The sequence below is a fragment of the Ranitomeya variabilis genome, chromosome 4 (genome assembly GCF_051348905.1).
Source record: "Ranitomeya variabilis isolate aRanVar5 chromosome 4, aRanVar5.hap1, whole genome shotgun sequence".
NCBI lineage: Eukaryota > Metazoa > Chordata > Amphibia > Anura > Dendrobatidae > Ranitomeya > Ranitomeya variabilis.
In genome coordinates, this window is record NC_135235.1 from 22,877,551 (window position 1) to 22,896,229 (window position 18,679).

Consider the following 18,679-nt stretch of genomic DNA (forward strand, 5'->3'; position numbering starts at 1 on the left):
ATAAAATGACTCCACTTTTTTCATCCTTGACGGTGTGGTGAGCTGGGAAGTTCTGAGGGTGTAAAACAAGTATGACTTGCGAATCACTAAGTGTTTGAGAGAGAATATGGCCATGAAATGGAAAGGAACCAAACAGGATACTGTCAAAAATTGAAAAGAGATATTAAGATTAGAGATGGGTGAACCAGAACAGTAAAGTTCGGTGTCTGTACTGAACACTGAGTACAGACATCGAACAACAAATTAAAAAAAACAAAACGGTGTGGGTTCCCCTGTGTTTTTGATAACCAGCCAAGCAAAACTGACAGCTGGGGGCTGCAACCCTCAGCTGTCAGCTTCAGCAAGGCTGGTTATCAAAAATAGAGGGATTCCCACTTCCAATTTTTTTAATCATTTAAATAAATAATTAAAAAAACAACGTGGGATCTCCTCCATTTTTGACAATAAGCCAAGCTAACGCATACAGCTGAGGGCTGGTATTCTCAGGCTAGTAAGGGGCCATAGATATTGCCCCCCCCAACCTAAAATAACAGCCAACAGCTGCACAGAAAAGACGCATCTATTACTTTCACTGGCAAGTCTCGTCCATTCTGCAATTTTTTTCTCAGTTCGGTCTGAGCTGAGAAAAAAATCGCAGATGAGCAGGGACTCATAAAATAACATTAGTCAGAGTGCAATCCGATTTATTTCTCGGATTGCACTCATCTGTTTTTCTCACAAATGAGTATGAGCCCTAACCTTGCGACTTGCTCTAACTGTAAGTTTGGGAAAGTGTTATAAAATAGAAACTTTTTTTAAGGTATTATTACTTAAAAAAAAAATTATTTTTGTCAGATGACTTTATCAGGAGCTCAGCAGAACCTCTGAAATCAGATTTCAAATCAGATAATCTTGATGTTACAACAGCTACATATGAAGGGCCTGCTGTTATCACAGATATATCTTCATCTTCTGATTCATCACAGACTGATAAGCAAAATGAAATTCACATAAGGGTTGAGGAACCTCAAACAGCTCAGAAAGGTGAGAGACCATTTTATGTTGAGAATGTGGAAAAAGTTATTACCAAGTTCAAAAATGTTTTTCCTGTGTGTGTGATTTTTTTTTTCTTAACTTACTGGGTTAGTAATGGGGGCGTTTTATGTCAGCTGACATTACAAAGCTTACCTCAACCTCAAAAACCATGACCTCGCTTGCCAATGCACCAGGGCAAGCGGGAACAGCTGAGGCTAAGTGCCAGAATTGGCACATTTAATAGATGCGCCATTTCTGGGGCAGCTGAGGATTGATATATCCATGGCCCTTTCCAGCCTATTTATATCAGCCTGCAGCTGTCTACTTTGCCTTAGCAGGTTATTACAAAATAGGGGGGACCCCACATCATTTTTTAGGGCCCCCTATTTTTAATAAACAGCTAAGGCAAATCAGACAGCTGCGGACTGATATTAATAGGTTGCAAAGCTGCATGGATATTGTCCCTTCCCAGTCTAAACATACCAGCTCACAGCTGTCTGTTTTCCCTTGGCGAGTTTTAAAACTGTGTGTGTTTTTTTTTCTTTTTAATTATTTATTTTTAGTGTCAGGCCAGGTCACATGTTGCACTGGCAAATCATAGCCATGCCATTAATTGACATGGCTGTGATGGAGCCGGCAGTGCCCACAACTTTGAAACATGTTGACTGGCTGCTCTGCAGTCTTTCAACAAGCTTTGTTAGACATCCGGACTCAAACAGAAAACTGAACATAGATTAAGTAGTCTTTGTTTCAGGTCTGGTACCGGACACTAGAAGTCCAGTACCGGACACTAGAAGTCCGGTACCGGACACTAGAAGTCCGGTACAAACTCTGAACTTTCTAGTTAGGGTTCGCTCATCCCTACTTACTATACATCAGAGAAGTCACACAGAGAGAAGCCATATTCATGTTTCGAATCAAAACTTGTTTTACATCAGTGAAATGACACACAGTGAAGAAGCCACATTCATGTGGGAAATCTTTTCACTAGGAATCACAACTTGTTATATTCAGCTCTGTCAAAAATTAGGACACTACCACATCAAAATCCTGCCATGGGCAGCTCAATCTCCAGACCTGAACCCCATTGAAAACTTCTGGAATGTAATCAAGAAGATGATGGATAGTCACAAGCCATCAAACAAACAAGAACTGTTTAAATTTTTGCACCAGAAGCAGTGTGAAAGACTGGTGGAAAGCATGCCAAGAAGCATGAAAGCTGTGATTAAAAATCATGGTTATTCCACAAAATATTGATTTCTGAACGCTTCCTGAATTAAAACATTAGTATTATTATTTCTAAATGATTATGAACTTGTTTTCTTTGCATTATTTGAGGTCTGAAAGCACTGTTTTTTTATTTTTACCATTTTTCTTTGTCAGAAAAAAATACAAAATTTATTGCTTGGAAATTCGGAGACATGTCAGAAGTTTATAGAATAAAAGAACAATTTACATTTTACTCAAAAATATACCTATAAAGAGAAAAATCAGACAAACTGAACATTTTGCAGTGGTCTCTTAATTTTTGCCAGAGCTGTATATAGAAGTCATATGAAGAAAACGATTTTCATACTCAGAATGTTAAAAATGTTTTACCCAAGAATCATATCTTTTTACTCATGACAGGACTCAGACGTGCCATGTTCAGAATATAAGAAATATTTTAATCACAAATTACATCTTGATTTGTCATTTTAACTGAAATTTCAGACAGTTTGGGGAAAATGTTACACAATATAAACAGACTTTTAAGGGATTATAACTCCAAAATAATAAATTTTATTATTGGCAGATGACTGTACCATGAACACAAAGGGACATCTTGATCTGAATATCAAAAGAGCTACATATGAAGAGCAAGCTATTATCACATCATCTCCTAATTCATCTCAAACTGATAAAATGTCCTGGAGTCTTCTAAACAGTGAACCAGATCACAAAGGAGAGAAGCCACATTCATGTTCAGACTGTGGAAAACATTATAAACTGAAAACGCATCTTATTATACATCAGAGAGTTCACACAGGGAAGAAGCCATATTCATGTTCAGAATGTGGGAAATGTTTTCCACATAAATCAACTCTCATTACACATAAGAGAAAACACAGAGGTGAGAAGCCATATACTTGTTCAAAATGTGGGAAATGTTATCACCAGAAATCACTTTTAATTATACATGAAAGAAGTCACACAGGGGAAAAGCCATATTCATGTTCAGAATGTGGGAAATGTTTTAGCCAGAAATCATATCTTGTTTTACATCAGAAAATACACTCAAAGGAGAAACCATATTGGTGTTCCGAATGTGGGAAAGGTTATATTCTGAAATCACGGCTTGTTATACACCAGAGAAGTCACACAGGTGAAAAGCCATTTTTGTGTTCAGAATGTGGTAAAGGTTTTACAAGTAAAGCACAACTTGTTATACATTATAGATGTCACACAGGGCAGAAGCCTTATTCATGCAAAGAATGTGGGAAATGTTTTACAGTTAAATCATATCTTGTTATACATCAGAGAATTCACACTGGTGAGAAGCCATATTCTTGTTCAAAATGTGGAAAATATTTTTCCCAAAAATCAAGTCTTCTTATACATGATAAAAGTCATACTGGAAGGAAGCTTTGTTCATGTTCAGAATGTGGGAAATCTTTTACTAAGAATTCAAGTCTTATTGCACACCAGAGAATTCACACAGGGGTTTTGCCATATTCTTGTTCAGAATGTGGTAAATTGTTTCGCAATAAATCAAATCTGGTTTTACACCTGAGAATTCACACAGGGGAAAAGCCATATTCATGCCCAGAATGCAAAAAATGTTTTACTGGTAAATCAAATCTTATTAGCCACGAGCGAACTCATAAAGAGAAGAAACCTTATTCACGTTCCCAATGTAGAAAATATTTTAAGCAAAAAGCACAGCTTATTAACCATGAGAAAAATCACACAGGGGAGAAACCATTTTCTTGTTCAGAATGTGGGATATATTTTAAACGGAAATGGAATCTTACAAGACATCAGAGAAGTCACACAGGGGAAAGGCCATTTTCATGTTCAGAATGTGGGAAATGTTTTAGTCTGAAATCGCATCTTGCTGCACATCAGAGAAGTCACACAGGGGAGAAGCTATATTCATGTTCAGAATGTGGGAAATGTTTTACAAATCAAACAAATCTTGGTAAGCATCAGAGAAGTCACACAGGGGAGAAGCCATTTTCATGTTCAGAATGTGGGAAATGTTTTACAAGTAAAACAAATCTTGATAATCATCAGAGAATTCACACAGGGGTGAAGCCATATTCATGTTCAGAATGTGGGAAACGTTTTAGAAATAAAACAGATCTTGTTAAGCATCAGAGAATTCACACAGGGGAGAAGCCATATTCATGTTCAGAATGTGGGAAATCTTTTAGCCAGAAACAACATCTTACTAGACATCAGAGAAGTCACTGATTGAAGAGGCCATTTTCATGTTCTGAATGTGGGAAATGTTTTGCACAGAAGTCAATTATTATTAAACATCAAAAAATTCACGTGTGGAAGTAGCAATTTTCTTTTTTCAATAGCAACTCAAACAAGATAAAAATAATTACAGTCATAATAAAGTTAAATATATAAGAGAAAAGAGACAAGCATTAAAAACTAAATGATTGCGAAATGCATGAAATTATCAATAAATGTGTGTTAAGCAAAAAAGCAAATAGAATCGTGAAAACACCCCTATATATCAACCGTGTGCGTAGAATATTTCACGTTAATACACTGCATATAATTGCACCTGGAAACTTGTTTCTAATTGTTCGTAAAAGTTTTATTAAAATATTTGCTATTATAAAAATGTGTATGTTTGTGTTTGTCTGGTTCCTTCTTTTTTTTAGATATTACATTATAGCCTCAGAACCTAATACCGTAACCGTACCGTGTTAGCCAGTAGATAGAAAAATATTTAGAATTGAGAGTCCTCAGTGGTTGATACCTTTTAATGGCTACCTGAGAAGATGGTAACAAATTTCAAGCTTTCGAGAATACTCAGGTCTCTTCATCAGGCATAGACTAATACAAAATCTGAAGAATCATATATTTATACACAACACAGCAGAAAGAAAATGCAATGGATAAGACAAGTGACGTGAAGCAGAGCTATCATTATGGGAGAGGGGGATAAACAGTTGTGTCCATAAATATTGGAACAGTTCATAGATAAGGAGTGTGAAAATTTTATTGTCCTCTGATTGGAGTCTGGTTCTGTGTTGTGATGCCCCCACAAGGTCTGATGAGCAAATTTCTTGATGTAAAAAGACCTAAATCCATGCAACACATTCATTCCTGCACCGAGTGTGTCAAAGGTTGTCATCAGTTTATACTCCCAGACTCTTCTGTCTCTCGGAGATTTTAGATTACCTTTTAATACAAGTAATTCCATGTCCATGGTGCTGTGATAAGGGAGACAAAAATGTTTGGCCACAGGTAGATCCATTCTTTTTTCTCTTATTGTGTGGCGATGAGAGTTCATCCTTGTTCTCAAGTTTTATTACTACATATGAAATGTAACTCTTAAAACATCATATCATAAAATTTCAGCTGCCCAACTCGAAATGTCACCTTTTGGCTTTTTAAAGGTCAGGTTGCTTTTCCTAAATGAGCTGGTAAAGCCTCTTCATGAGCTAATGGAGAGTAGTAGCTTCTCAAACAGGTAATGCCTGCTCATAAGTCATCGCCAGCAATGCTCACGATATTCCTGCCAATGCTACGACCAGAGCGTTCATTCGATCTGACAGGTTTTGTGCCTAAAGAAACAGTGCCATCTGCTCTAATACTGACCACAATAGAAGCATCAAGAATGATGAGCGTACAGCGAGCAATTTTCCGCTCAATGGGGATGAGCAATATTTAGGTTGTTTGAAACATCAGTTGTTTGAAAAATCAGTGCTTCAGCTTATAGACACAAAAGGTGTGATTTCAGAAGGTGTAAGTACTGTAAAGGAGGTGGTGGATAAGTGCCTCATGGTGCTGGAACCTTCAATGGACCCAGTGCAATGGTGATGTTAGGTTGTGGTATAATATGATGAACTTCAGGAAAGGATTCTGCTCGGATAAAATCCACACGGAGCAATTGGTTAGACAGCTGCAAACCTAAAGGCAACTTTTAATGTGGTCAGTGTTCCTTTTGCTGGTTCCATGCAACTGATAAGATACTTAAAATCGGGCACATTACTTACCAAGTTGAGGATTTCATCTCGTGTAGAACTTGCCTGGTAGTATATGTTATCTTTTGTCCCTGTAGTTTATTTTATATCAGTAAGACCTTTCACCCTTTGTTTGTCCATTTCCGTAAACATTACAGATCCATCATTAGAGGAAAAGGTTCCAGGCGACTTATTGATCACATGCAAGAAAAACATGCAGGGAATCCAGATTTGCTCATATTTGAAGGATTGGAAAAGGTTAATTTGCCTCCACAAGGGGGCAATCTCCATAGGTTACTGTTGTAAAAAGAGTCGATGGATTCTCTGCGCACGGGCGCAGGGTCCCTCTGGACTAAATGACAAAATAGATATGACGGTATTTCTGTAGAAGGGTATTATACTGTATATATGTTGTTTTTATTTAGAGGTATATCTGAATAACATTATTAAACGTTTTGTGGTTCATTTTCTGTGGGGGTTTTTCTGCTTTGCTGGGAGAAGTGACTTCTGGTTCTACACCCATGTTTGTTAGAATCACCTGTGAGGTATTCCCTATAATAGGGAACCTCGTCATTTCCTGATAGCACAGAACCCATTGAAGCGCAGTCAGGGCGAAACAGCCATCGTCAACAGAAGTACCCGTTTTATGGATTAAATAAAGGACTGTTTTAATTGGATGGTGAGTGCCACCTTTTTTCTTTTTTTGGACTATATTGGATTTATCTTTTTTTGTGTGTGTGCACCCGTATTCCTACAGTTGTCTTGTGTTCAGCTAACACACAGGTAGATTTTCAGTTATCAGAAGTTCCGGCAGTACACTCCTTATCACAAACAGATGTAAATAATTTATCCAGTGGACTGTGAAAGACATATACTGTCTCTAGCCATAATTGCCGCCACCCGCTCATACTTACCTGTCCGGACGGCGCGCTCCCGACGTCTCTCCTGGCCGCATTCTGCCCAGTTTCTCCGGCTCCAGGCGCTTCAGCGGTTTGCGCATGCACCGCAGCGCTTCTTCCGCCGCCTGAGATTCTGGGAGGTCGTGACCCGGTGGCTCCGCCTCCAATATGGCGGCGCCCACCCGGTATATCTGTCCGGCGCTTACCCAGGTAAGGCGCCTGTGAATCTTCGCTGCTGTGATGCCTTTTGTTTAGGTGTCCCTTCGTCGTCCTCAGGCCCTTCCTGTTCTCTCTGTTATCAGCCTACGTGCCCTTGTCCTTTTTGTTAGGTTGTTACCACTCCTGTGCCTTCCCTATTTGCGCCCTTTCCCTATCTTGTACTGTCCATGTCCTATGGTCCTACCCTGTGTCTGTTTTCTTCTGTGTTACCGTCATTTACTGTTTCTGTTTCATTTGCAGCTCCGCCTCAGCTATCATTGGTTCCTGCATATTCCCTTTCGTCCTGCTACCTCGTCTTGACCCAGTCGTCCCTTTGGCTCCGGCAGTTGTGGTTCCATCCTCTTAGGGCCTGTTCCTAACGCTCCCTGTATAGGGGGCACTTCCACCAGGTTTGCTCGCCCTTGGGGGCTCTGGGGCCGTGACCCAGAGGGTCCACTCCCGTGTTGTTTCTTCTCTCTGTAGCGTGATACCCGTTTTGATGGATGAGTACACCTTGCCACTCAACAACAATTTTAAGGATGTGAGAGTACAAAGAAGGAACAGGTTTCTTCAAGAAATAATGTTGGCTTCTTCCAATGAGCCTCAGCACACGCCATCATTTGCCAAAAGGTAATATGATCCACTAAGTTGTATGGATATGACTGCACCACCGGCTGCTTGGCCAGGTGGGAGTTGACTTTGCACACAAGTTCTTTCCTAACCACCCAATCAGGTAGGGAAAAATGACAATAAAGAGGAGGAAAGGTAGGACAAGCTTTAGATGATGATGATAATATAGTTGATGATGACGATGACCAGGATGCAGCAAAAGTTGATGAGGATGGGGTGAAGGATTACAGTCCTGCTTACGTGACTGGCCAGTTTGCTTTTCTCATGTCAGCTGGTGATGCCAATTCATGGTGAGATAGAGAGGTATAGTTTTTAGTTGCCAATCACAGGAACAGCAATGGCTTATTTTGTGAAAAAATATTTCTCACACCGCAGATGCCCACACAGTCACGACTGCAACGTCCACGAGCAGGGCTTTCAGTAGAAGATCTACTCCAGGAAGATTTTGATCTTATGACCATACATCAGCTCTGCTCTTTATCACCGATGCCACCACTCTCCTTCTCTGATGTTGTTCCTTCCTTGTCATTACGATCCTCTTTCCAGGTCATGTCCACCACCCAACCAGCATGATCGTTGTCATCATACCTGCAAGTTCTCTCACTCTCGGAATCGTCATTACCCATCTCAAGTATCTCACCTCTAAAATTCTTGAGAATATGGATTTTTGAAAAGTTTGAATCTATTTCTATTCCACGCAAGTAAATGCACCCATCTCTACTATCCATCCTATCATCCCTCTATCACAAGTATTCAAATTTGTCGACTTTGCTTCAAATCGATTTGCTCATCTCTATTGAGGGATGAAATAAGTGTCTTAATCTCACAAGATGTCTTGTTTTTAACAATTGATGCAAATAATCAAAGACTATTTCATTTTTTCATATATTTATCATTTTAAAATGTAAAAAACAGATCCAAAAAGTTGCAAAATTGCTGTTAGTTTTTTCATTTCCTGAATAAAAAAGAGTAATAAAATGTAAACAAATTACATATACCCCAAAATAGCTTCAATATATATATATATATATGCAAAATAAAAAAAATGTTTAATAAGATAATGCTTAAAATAGAAGACGTAGAAAAAGTGATATAAGGGATAAAGAAACAGGAAGGAAAGTGACATCCAGGATCCAAGTGCAAAAAACCCTCAGGACACGATCCCCCTGATCTGATAAATCCATTTATCCAGCACCATGACAACCAGCTCACGCTGAGCCTCCTGGTAAAGTGGTCCCGGACTCCTCCCACATGTGACAGATCACATGACTGTGACATCACCACAGGTCCTGTAAGCACAGTACAGCCATAGATTTAGTGTGCGACTCTGCAGGTGGAGAAGGTATGTGGAGATTCACTGTTACTAGGACCAGCCTACTTTTACTAATCAAGTATGTGTTTCTCAACAGTCAGAATTTTTCAGTTAAAAGTTTCTGAGGTAACGTTACCTTGGCATGCCAGAGCCGGTATGTCACTCTCCACATGGAGAAATGTTACTCCTTAGACCTTAGTCCAAAGCCTTTCACCTAGCCAAATCAGTTCTCATGCTTTGCACTGATGAGGGGCAACACCCTGAAACACGGTGACTGCAAATTGAGATTCTGATTTGGCTTTTATCCTAAATCACATTTCAAGGTTCGTTGAAGGGTCAGTAGTGACTTGTAGGATTGCTGCTTTCAACAGGTGGCGCTATAGAGTTGAAGTCTTCTTCCTCTTTGAAGAGGCAATTTGTATATCAGTTTATGTGACCGTTTGATGGCTGGTATTTTTTTCCTCCTAAATTGCAGCAGAACAACACAGTGACTACTCTACAACATCTCCAAGCTGGAATGAGGTGGAGCATAGCGGTCACTGTGAGGTCAGACCGATACTCTGTTCTCTGATTGGTGCTAAAGGATATGATCGCCCGATCGCTTCAATCAGTGCTGCGACGGGTGACAGTGCTGTTGATAAGCTCCAGCCAATGCTCGGTGCTGTTACAGTATCGATCATAGCTGGACTTCAGTGTTTCAGACTGTGTGGATGCGGGGGGATATAAAATAAACCCCCTGGCGATGAGCACAGGTGCCCTGCTGTCGGTAATAGCAGGCACCTTCATGCAATCACTGTGCCTTGAGTCACGGTGCCACATGATCGCCAGGACGTATCCATACGCCTAAGGTCTTGAACCCCTTCCCAAGCAGGACGTATGGAAACGGCCAAGATCGTGAAGGGGTTAAAGGCAGGGAGAGCGAAATATATAGTGGCAGGATCACAGTCATTTTGCCTCTTGAGACCCCTTAGTGTTCTTACCCACTACAATACCACTTTCATGTCCCTCATAGAGTATGATACCCCTAAAAATGCATCTCACACACAGTATGATTACCTCACATTGCCAACACACTATGATGTCCCTGTAGTATACCCACACAGTATGATGACTCTCCACCATGGTATGCTGCCCCACAAACTGTTTGCTGGACCCTATCGACCTTCACACAGTATACCGTCCCCACAGCCTCCACCACTACACACACTGTATGATACCTCCAGTCACACCTCCCACAATAAAATGCCTCTACACAGTATGATTGTCCCCACAGTATGATGGCCACAATAGCCACCCACACAGTATGATGCCTCCACAGATTTATATGCACAGTATGGTGGCCCACAGAAAGTATGATGGCTCCACACACAGTATGCTGCAGCCACAATATAATGGCCCCTACAGAATCCTACCCCACTCTGTCATGCTCCCACAGTGATCTCCCCCACAGTACAATGCTTTCACAGCCCTCCACACTGTATGATGCCCCTCAAAGTCACCAGCATACGTTTTGATGCCCCCACAGACTCCACCATAAAGTATGATGACCCGACACAATATGAAGCCCCCTACCATTTTGACGCCCCCACAATCTCTTACAAGGAATGCACGTTTATGATGCCTGACCGGATGCTGCTGTGACCTGAGGCAGATGTTCTTCTCATAGCCGATCCTATTGTGGGTCCTCTGTAATCTAGGATGGATTGTGATTGATAGCAATTGCCATGTTTAAAAATCCTGACAAAGTGCACTATATTAAAAAAAATGTTTTTTTGTAAAATAAAGGTATTTAAAAAATGTTTTTTTAATATAAAGGTGTATCTTTTATATTATATATCTTTTACTTTTCAGAGAACCCCAATAAGGGTGTGTGTACATGTGTTGATTTGCCACTTGTTTGCCACAGTTTCAAAGATTTACAAAAAAAAGCGCAATATTGACTTATGTAACTAATGTGTGCCAATTTTTTCCCAAAAATTACTAGCTCTTGAAGAAAGGGGAAACCTCTCTGAAGAGTGGGCAAATCTCCAGGGTGCTGCAGAAACCTCTAGTAAGGCAGCTTCTCTGGGTCTACAGTGAAAAGTAAAAGTTTGGGCAAAATTACTGCTATTGTGAACAGTTACGTAAGTTGAAGACTAAATGATCTCTGAAAGGCCTAAAGTTAAAGATGACACATTTCCTTTGAATTTTAGACAAGAAATATATATATATATAAAACTATATCCCCGTGTTTCCTCACCTGAGTTTTGCAAATTTTGAATTTCTGCCATTTTTGGGGGGTGAGCGCCATATTTTTCACTTCCGCTTCTCTTGTAGTGACTGTATATATCACTATCAATGTATTCAAACTAGTTTTCTAGAGTAGCTGAAGCACCATATTCTTCAGTAGACAAGCCCAATCTTGTGAAATACAGCGCACACTACACCAGGTCTGTATGACCTCCTATAAAACCATCTCAAAGGGGTTGTCCTTTACTACAATATTGAAGATCTATCCTTGCGATAGGTCTTCAATAGCAGATCTATAAGGGTTTGATACCTGACACCAAACACTTGTTTTTAGCTTCCATGAAAGTCTGCTGGCTGGGAGCATCATTATAAAGGGAAAAATAGTGCAGGGGAAGCAGCACGGAATCAGCAATGTGACTCTCTGGATCTATGGAGCTTCCAGAGATCAGAATCCCACCAATCATTAAGTTTTAGCATGTCCTAGCAATATGGCATCACGTAACAAGATTATAACCCTCTAAATGTTTTCCCTTATTACATTCAGCAATTCTATTTTCTACAAGGGATTTTGTATGATGTTACATCGGCTTATCTTGTTTCTATTTAGAGTCCGACAATATCGGATCTTCTCAGTGGAGATCTTCTATATAAGAAAATTATTCTGATTGACCTGTCAATGATGGATAGAATCAGAGACGGAAACATGGCAGAGACTATACTAAATCTCACCCTGGAGATCCTCTTCCGAATTACTGGAGAGGTGAGAGATTCTTATGATGTCACATTACATCATCTATGGTAATAACAGATGATATGACCGAAGAGGTGAGGACTCTGGAATTGTCTGAAATAAGATTTATTAATGTGTCTCTCCATAAACAGAATTACATGATTGTGAAGAAGGAACCTAGTGATCACTGTCAGGCCCCTGTGTCTGAGGTATGGATAGAAACCCAGGGCCCAATCATGAGGTCTCCACCGCACCCCCGGATACATGAGGACATCGATGACCAGAAGATCCTAGAACTGACCTACAAGATGATTGAGCTGCTGACTGGAGAGGTGACACTGCTGGGAATGCTGGGACATTATACAGTGATGCTACAAAGGGATTGGGGGATGACGGTGTCATTGTATGTGTCAGGTTCCTATAAGGTGTCAGGACGTCACCGTCTACTTCTCCATGGAGGAGTGGGAGTATGTAGAAGAACACAAGGATCAGTACGAGGATGTTATGATGGAGGTTCCTCAGCTCCTACCAACAACAGGTAGACATGACAAAATGAGACTATTTGATATATCTATTTTATGTACTAAAATGATTTTCAACTAATTAATAAGTCTTATTAGCTCCATTTTTGCACCTTCACACCTTCAGCAGTCACAGTTGCTTGTTATGACAGATGTATCTTTTAACCACACTTCATAATATGTTTTGAACACCAAAGAATAAATCTGCAAGACAAGAAGCTAACAACCTATCAGCTTAATCTACTGGGCCTTGCTGTGAGGTCTACTAGATTGTGATATATGTTGCCATATTGCCAATACTGAATCTTGCTACATCGATATTTTTATGTAGAAAGCTTATAAAATATATTTTTTTTTCTTTGAAAAAAAGACCATTATAAAATCAAAAAGAAGTCATAAATGGCCTACATATAAGCCAAAACAGAGATAAAACGCGACAATAAATGGAAAGGCACCGGGCATATGTTTCTGTGCCATGGCCATTTTACAGGAAATGTGCACGAATTCTGGCATCCATGGACAGTCTTGCAATAGCTCCAGGGAATGCTTTGTGGAGTTCATCCTTTAACAGGAATCTGACCTTAGTTGAATTGTAAAGATTCCTGGACTGCATCTATGGTGAAGCTGCTCGTTAGTGGAGCAAGTACAAATAGAATAGACAAAAAGAAAATATGGGGGCATTATACTGTTCGGACGGCTATGTGGCGGGGACATTGTGCTGTTTAGAGAGCTGTGGGGGGCATTATACTGTTTGGAGGACTATGTGGGGGACATTATACTGTTTGGAGGACTATGTGGGGGGTCATTGTGCTGTTTGGAGGGCTGTGTGGGGGGCATTATACTGTTTGGAGGGCTATGTTGGGGGCATTGTGCTGTTTGGAGGGCTGTGTGGGGCATTATACTGTTTGGAGGACTATGTGAAGGGTCATTGTGCTGTTTGGAGGGCTGTGTGGGGGGCATTATACTGTTTGGAGGGCTATGTGGGGGTGAATTATATTGTTTGTAAGGCTATGTGGGGGCCATTATACTGTTTGGAGGGCTATGTGGGGGGCATTGTGCTGTTTGGAGGGCTGTGTGGGGGCATTATACTGTAGGATGGCTATGTGGGGGACATTATACTGTTTGGAGGACTATGTGGAGGGTCATTGTGCTGTTTGGAGGGCTGTGGGGGACATTATACTGTTTGGAGGACTATGTGGAGGGTCATTGTGCTATTTGGAGTGCTGTGTTGGGGCATTATACTGTTTGGAAGGCTGTGTTGGGGGTCACAGTTGGGGCATCATACCATATTTTGCTGGGTGGATACAGTAGGGTCATCATACTGTGCATCTGGAGCGTGTTATGTAGCAATTCACTGTTTAAGTATCATATTGTGTTTGTGGAGCACTTTTGTTGCCATCATACTTTATGGGGTCAATGAAAGGGGAATCTAGAGCTTCAATAAGAGGAAAATTACTCCATAAGGACCGCAAAGTTGTGAGATATGCTCTTATGTGCCCCATAGAATATTATTTTTTCTTTCTTTTTTGGGAGGGGTTCCCGATTAGAACTTCTGCTATAGGGCCTGTTGTGAACTCTGTTTCCGGGCTCCCTCCTGTGGTCATGAGTGGTACTGTGTGAGTTCTCTCTTTGGGCTCCTCCTGGTGGCTCTTTTTGTTATTTTGCAGGTTTCTGGCAGGATCAGCTGTCTCGTCATCTGCTAGTTAGGTTTCCTATTTAATCCACCTGGTCCTTCATTCCTTGCCTGTTGCCGTTGTATTCAGTGCTATTCTGATTGCTCCTGTCTACATCCGTTATCAGTCTCTCCAAGAGAAGCTAAGTTCTGTTTGCTTATTTTTGCTCATCTGTGTTCAAGATGTTTCCTAGTATACGATGAGTTTTTGTCCAGCTTGCTAATATGTGATTTCCCTGCTTGCTGGTGCTCTGGGGTGCTGAGTTGCTCCCCCCACATCGTTAGTTGGTGTGGGGGGCATCTATATCTCTGGGAAATTTCTCTGAGGCTAGTGAGGTCTTTACTTTCTCTTTAGGGGTAGTCAGTTTCTCAGGCCGTGAAGAGACGTCTAGGATTTCAGGAAACGTTCCACGGCTGCCTATAGTGTGTGCGGTTAGGATCAGGTTTGCGGTTAGTCCAGTTACCACATCCCCAGAGCTCGTCCTATTATTTTCTACTTAGCTGGTTAGATTTGTGATCCTAAGCCACTGCCCAGGAGATTCAAAACAGCGCGGGCTTCGCTATTCGCCGTTTACCGGTGGGCGCGGCCATCTTTCCTGTGGCCGCGCGTGCGCAGATGGAGCGCTCTGCTGCCCGGGCTTCAGGAAAATGGCCGCCGCGATCTCCATCTGCGCACGCGCGGAATCCCGTGGCCATTTTCCTGAAGCCCGGGCAGCAGAGCCCTCCATCTGCGCACGCGCGGCCACAGGAAAGATGGCCGCGCCCACCGGTAAACGGCGAATAGCGAAGCCCGCGCTGTTTTGAATCTCCTGGGCAGTGGATCTTCGCTTTGGACATGCGCACACCACTACGCCACCAACGTAATGATGAGCAGGTTTCTGGGGGAGAAACAGCGCTGTAACCACGCCCATCCGACCTGACCAACTTGAGTGACAGGACAAAACGGCCACTTCACACAGGTATTTCGGCAGCCTAACGGGGGAATAAAGGCAACAAAAAGGCACTAATGTAAAGCCCAGCTCTGCCCCTATTTCACACTATTTTTATCTAATCTTTAAAAAACGGGGTGATAGGTTCCCTTTAAGATATTCCAATTTTGACAATGTATTTTGAAATTAGATAAAGCAGTATATTAGATAGATGGAGTGATAAATGTGCACGGGGGCTAAAGAGAAGGAGATCATTGAGACTTGTAGTTTTTACTGTAAGTTCAGCTAAGTTTGGGTTAAGCATTGTAAAATAGAAATATTTTTTTTAAGGTATTATTACTCAAATAAAAGTTTTATTTTTGTCAGATGACTTTACCAGGAGCTCAGCAGAACCTCTGAAAACAGATTTCAAATCAGATGATCTTGATGTCACAACAGTTACGTATGACTGGCCTGCTGTTATCACAGATATATCTTCATCTTCTGATCCACCAGAGACTGATAAGCAAAATGAAATTAACATAAGGGTTGAGAAACCTCAAACAGCTCAGAAAGGTGAGAAACCATTTTATGTTGAGAATGTGGAAAATGTTATTACCAAGTTCACAACTTGGGTTCTACTTACTGTACTTCAGCGAAGTCACACAGAGAGAAGCCATATTCATGTTTCATATCAAAACTTGTTATAACACACAGTGAAGAAGCAACATTGAACTTCAAAATGTGGGAAATGTTTTCACTAGGAATCACAACTTGTTATATATGATAGAAGTCATATGAGGGAAACAATTTTCATATTCGGAATGTTAAAAATGTTTTACCCAGGAATAATATCTTCACACTCATGAAAGGACTCAGATGAAGGCGAAACCATTTTCCTGTTTAGAATATACAATTAATTTTATTCATAAATTACATCCTAATTTGTGATTTTAGCTGTAATTTTAGCCATGTTCAGGCAAAATGTTACAAAATAGAAACAGACTTTTAAGGTATTATAACTCAACAATAACAAGTTTTATTCTTGGCAGGTGACTGTTTAATGAACACAGAGGGAAATCTCATATTATCAGATTTTGAAGCAGATGATCTTGGTATCATAAGAGCTACATATGAAGAGGAAGCTATTATCACATCATCTTCTAATTCATCTCAACCTGATAAAATGTACAGAAGTCTTATAAACTATCAACCGGTTCACAAAGGCGAGAAACCATTTCCATATTCAGACTGTGGAAATTATTTTAAACAGAAATCGCATCTTGGTACAGATCAGAGAATTCACACAGGGGAGAAGCCATTTTTGTGTTCAGAATGTGGTAAAGGATTTATAAATAAGGCACGACTGGTTATACATTATAGATGTCACACAGGGGAGAAGCCATATTCATGCAAGGAATGTGGTAAATGTTTTACAGTTAAATCACATCTTGTTACACATCTGAGAATTCACACTGGTGAGAAGCCATATTCTTGTCCAAAATGTGGGAAATGTTTTTCACAAAAATCATGTCTTATTGTACATGATAAAAGTCACACTGGAAGGAAGCTTTTTTCATGTTCGGAATGTGGGAAACCTTTTATCCAGAAGTCAAATCTTGTTGCCCACCAGAGAATTCACACAGGGGTGAAGCCATATTCTTGTTCAGAATGTGGGAAATTGTTTCGCAATAAATCATATCTTGTTTTGCATCTGAGAATTCACACAGGGGAGAAGCCATATTCATGCCCAAAATGCAGAAAATTTTTCACTAATAAATCAACTCTTATTAAACACGAGAGAACTCATAAAGAAGAGAAGCCTTATTCATGTCCCCAATGTGGAAAATGTTTTAAGCAAAAAGCACAATTTATTATGCATGAGAGAAATCACACAGGGGAGAAGCCATTTCCTTGTTCAGAATGTGGGATATATTTTAACCGGAAATGGAATCTTAGTAGACATCAAAGAAGTCACACAGGGGAAAGGCCATTTTCATGTTCAGAATGCGGGAAATGTTTTAAGCTGAAAACGCATCTTACTACACATCAGAGAATTCATACAGGGGAGAAGCCATTTTCATGTTCAGAATGTGGGAAATGTTTTACAAATCAATCAAATCTTAGTAAGCATCAAAGAAGTCACTCAGTGGAGAGGCCATTTTCATGTTCAGAATGTGGGAAAACTTTTACAAAGCAATCAAGTCTTGTAACGCATCAGAGAAGTCACACAGGGGAGAAGCCATATTTATGTTCAGAATGTGGGAAATGTTTTACAAATCAATCAAATCTTGATAGGCATCGCCGAAGTCACACAGGAGAGAAGCCATTTTTATGTTCAGAATGTGGGAAATCTTTTAACCAGAAAACACATCTTACTAGACATCAGAGAAGTCACTCAGGGGGGAGACCATTTTCATGTTCTGAATGTGGGAAATGTTTTGCACAGAAGTCCATTCTTCTTAAACATCAAAAAATTCACACGGTGAAGTAGCAGTTTTCTTTTTCAATATGTGTTACAGACAAATCGGCCAAAATAATAAATAAAAACATTTATAGTTACAATAAAGCTATGGTAAATGTACAAGAAAAAAGAGACAGAAATTGAAAACTAAATGAGGATTGTGAAATGCATGAAATTATCAATACATTTCTGTTAACCAAAAAAGCAAATAGAATTGAGATAACACCCCTATATATCAACCGTGTGCGTAAAATATTTCATGTTAATGTACTGTATATTATTGCGCCTGAAAACTTGTTTTTAATCTTCAGTAAAAGTTTTATTAAAATATTTACTATTATAAAAATGTATATGTTTGTGTTTTAGATGGTCCGCCTTTGATTTTTAGATATTACGTTATGGCCTCAGAACCTAATGGCGTTGAGGGAGAGCTAATGGGCATCACCAGGTGACTTTGCACCGTTCCTACCAATCAGAAGAGAAGCCATGGATGCCGGCAGTTAGGAAGAGCTTTGCAGGGTTCTGATCAAGTGACCATTGACTACCGATGTGGCCACTGGATCAGGATCTCGCAAGTCTTTGCAATTAACTATAGAAAATTATTTATACTTAATATACTTTTTTTTACTCTTTTGCAAAATAAAATCAGTTTTTATGGAAAAAAAAATGTTTTTTTTTTAATTATTTAAAGCAGCACTCCAGTAATATATTTTATCCTCTAGCCCCTCTGCCGCCTGTATTGTGCACTCGGCTAATGTACATTTACCGTTCATTCCCTTCTCCGGTTATCAGCCCCATTCTGGTTTTCTTCAGCACCACATGTCTGGCAGTGTGACAAGTCAGACCACACAGCAGCTTCTGTTTGGAACAGATTTTAAATCCAATAGTCAAGGCCCCAAAACTCCTAAATAAA

General features: G+C 40.2%; 2 protein-coding genes across 2 annotated transcripts in view; both read left to right on the top strand.

Annotated features, from left to right (window-relative positions):
- Positions 1–4,847, top strand: part of LOC143769496 (uncharacterized) — a 60,843-nt gene extending 55,996 nt beyond the window's left edge. Inside the window, 1 exon segment of the mRNA XM_077258122.1 lies at positions 2,960–4,847. Coding sequence (XP_077114237.1) covers positions 2,960–4,563 — 1,604 coding nt within the window. The 3' untranslated portion in view covers positions 4,564–4,847.
- Positions 4,848–9,216: 4,369 nt separating this feature from the next.
- Positions 9,217–18,679, top strand: part of LOC143769497 (uncharacterized) — a 32,117-nt gene continuing 22,654 nt past the window's right edge. Inside the window, exons 1-7 of the mRNA XM_077258123.1 lie at positions 9,217–9,272; positions 11,227–11,365; positions 12,079–12,231; positions 12,354–12,533; positions 12,616–12,739; positions 15,690–15,878; positions 16,355–17,792. Coding sequence (XP_077114238.1) covers positions 12,148–12,231; positions 12,354–12,533; positions 12,616–12,739; positions 15,690–15,878; positions 16,355–17,792 — 2,015 coding nt within the window. The 5' untranslated portion in view covers positions 9,217–9,272; positions 11,227–11,365; positions 12,079–12,147. The remainder of the gene's footprint in view (positions 9,273–11,226; positions 11,366–12,078; positions 12,232–12,353; positions 12,534–12,615; positions 12,740–15,689; positions 15,879–16,354; positions 17,793–18,679) is intronic.